Source organism: Oxyura jamaicensis (assembly GCF_011077185.1).
Source record: "Oxyura jamaicensis isolate SHBP4307 breed ruddy duck chromosome 6 unlocalized genomic scaffold, BPBGC_Ojam_1.0 oxy6_random_OJ106709, whole genome shotgun sequence".
NCBI classification, from domain to species: domain Eukaryota; kingdom Metazoa; phylum Chordata; class Aves; order Anseriformes; family Anatidae; genus Oxyura; species Oxyura jamaicensis.
The window spans coordinates 26,376-28,445 of NW_023304046.1; the positions used below are offsets into that span (position 1 = coordinate 26,376).

Sequence of the window (2,070 nt, forward strand, 5' to 3'; positions counted from 1 at the left end):
TCCCGATCTCCTGAGGGCTGGAAGCCACACAGCCCTGTAGCAGTGCCCAGCACCAAAAACCCAGGTCTCACCTTTTGTATACTCTAGCTGAAGGGTATTTGTTAACCACACGGGCAGATCTCTCCCACTTTGCAATGAGTTAAAGCCACATTCCCTCTCATCTTAAAAAACGGAAGACCCTCCCTTCCACAGCTTTGTCCAGGTCCCTTCGGGAGCTGCCATTCTGTCACAAACACCAGCTGCAGCAGAGCCCATTTCCTGCCATACCTACTGCCTCCCTTCGCTACAGAGGGCTCACTTTGTGCCTCTGCCCAGAGTCGTCACGTTTCCAAGCAAGCACTTTGCTGCCGCCTCCTCCTCTCAGACCCTCCCTAAAGCTGCACGCTGGGCACGGGGACCCGAGGCCGGAGCTGCCCACGGTCGCGGGTGGCCGTGGGGCACTGCCCCCAGCAGGGCGCTGGGGTGGAGGGGAGGAGGTGCTGCCTGCCGCACCAGTAACCGAGCACGGGTTCGATCGCAACTTCCCTCCCGGCTTCAGGATGGGTGAAGGAAACAGCTCAGCTACTTAAAGACCCGACAAGCTGGGGGGTGGACCCTGACGAAGCCCAGCGCTGCTGATGAGCATCCTGCAGGAGCAATAACTGGTCACAGGGGGGCAAGGAGGGGGCTGGCGGCCGCTCCCCCACCCGGGGCGATGCGGGCAGCGGGGGGGGACCCCACAGCGGGCAGAGGAGCAGAGCCGGGCAGCCCTCTCCCCAGCCTCCCCCTCCTCACACTTGGCAGGGGATGCTCTTTTCTCCCCGACCACCCGCAGCCCTCCGTAGCGGCTCCCACGGAGCCAAAGCGGGGCGCCCACACCGCGCTGGAGCCGCCCGCCGCCCCGCAGCCTAGCGGCCCTTCCTGCCCAGCGCCGCCCGGGCGTGCCGCAGCTGCTTGGCCGCCTGCATTTTGGACAGCGGGCAGTACTTGATGGTGTGGGCATTGTCCCCGCTGGCCCCGCACAGGGGGCAGGTGTAGCGCCGCAGCACCGGGCACAGGACGCGGCCGTCGGGTCCCTTGAGGATGTGCGTGGTGTAGAGGGCCACCGTCTCCTTGTTGTTCCTGCAGAAGACGCACACCTGCAGCTCGGGCTTCAGCAGCCGCCCGGCGGCCCGCGGGTGTGCCGGCAGCCGCCCCGCCGCCACCACCACGCCGCCCCAGGCGCGGGGCGAGCCGGCCCGGGCCCCCTCCGCCCCGGGGCACTCCAGCAGCACCGCGGCGGGGCCGCCGCGCCCCGGGAAGGGGCTGAGGTCGGCGAAGCGCTCCTCCAGTAGCCCCTCGCCGTGGTGGTGGTGGCCGCACAGCTCCAGGTCGTGCAGGTCCAGCGCGCCCTCGAAGTACGGCCCCGACGCCTCCTCCTCCTCTTCCTCTTCTTCCTCCTCCTCCTCGGCCGGCGCCGCCACCACCACGGCGGGGGGCTCGGCGGCGAAGCCCTTGCCGGGCCGCACGGCTTTAGTGATGAGCGTGGCCAGCCCCAGGTAGTCGTTCCACGAGTTGAACACGTTCCCGCAGGCACTGTGGCTCCGGCCGCCGTAGCGGGAACCCGGCAGGCGCTCCACGGCCGGGAGGTGCCGGTGCTGCTCCAACGCGCCGCCGGGGAACGCCTCCATGGGGCACGGGGGGCGCCGCCGCCGCAAGCCCCCGCGGCCCCGGCCCCGCCGCAGCTCCGCGCCCACCGCCGCCGCCTCCTCCTCCTGTGGGAGCGCGCGGCCGCGCGACGCCCCTTAAATAAGGGCGGCGGGGGCGGGAGGGGGGGTGCGCGCCGCTCTCCCATTGGTCGCCGGGCAGAGCCCCCTCCCGCTCATTGGCTGGGGGGGCGGCGGGGGGGGTGCGCAGGTGGCGCGGCACGTGCGCGCGGAGGGGCGGGGGCGGGGGCGGCGGGGCCGCGCGTGGCGGGGGTCGAACCCCCCCCCCCCCCCCCCCCCCCGGTGGGCCGGGCCCCTTCTGTAGTGGGTGTTATTATGGCGCCAAAGCTGCTGCTGGCACCCCAAAAACTGCTGTTAGTGCCCCAGAACTACTGTTAGTACTCTA

General features: G+C 70.4%; 1 protein-coding gene across 1 annotated transcript; it reads right to left on the reverse strand.

Moving 5' to 3' along the window:
* Positions 1-755: 755 nt before the first annotated feature.
* LOC118157576 (nanos homolog 1-like) lies at positions 756-1,751 on the reverse strand. Its single transcript, XM_035311975.1, has one exon. It carries the CDS (start codon positions 1,647-1,649, stop codon positions 888-890), a length of 762 nt encoding a protein of 253 aa, XP_035167866.1. The 5' UTR covers positions 1,650-1,751; the 3' UTR covers positions 756-887.
* Positions 1,752-2,070: the final 319 nt, after the last annotated feature.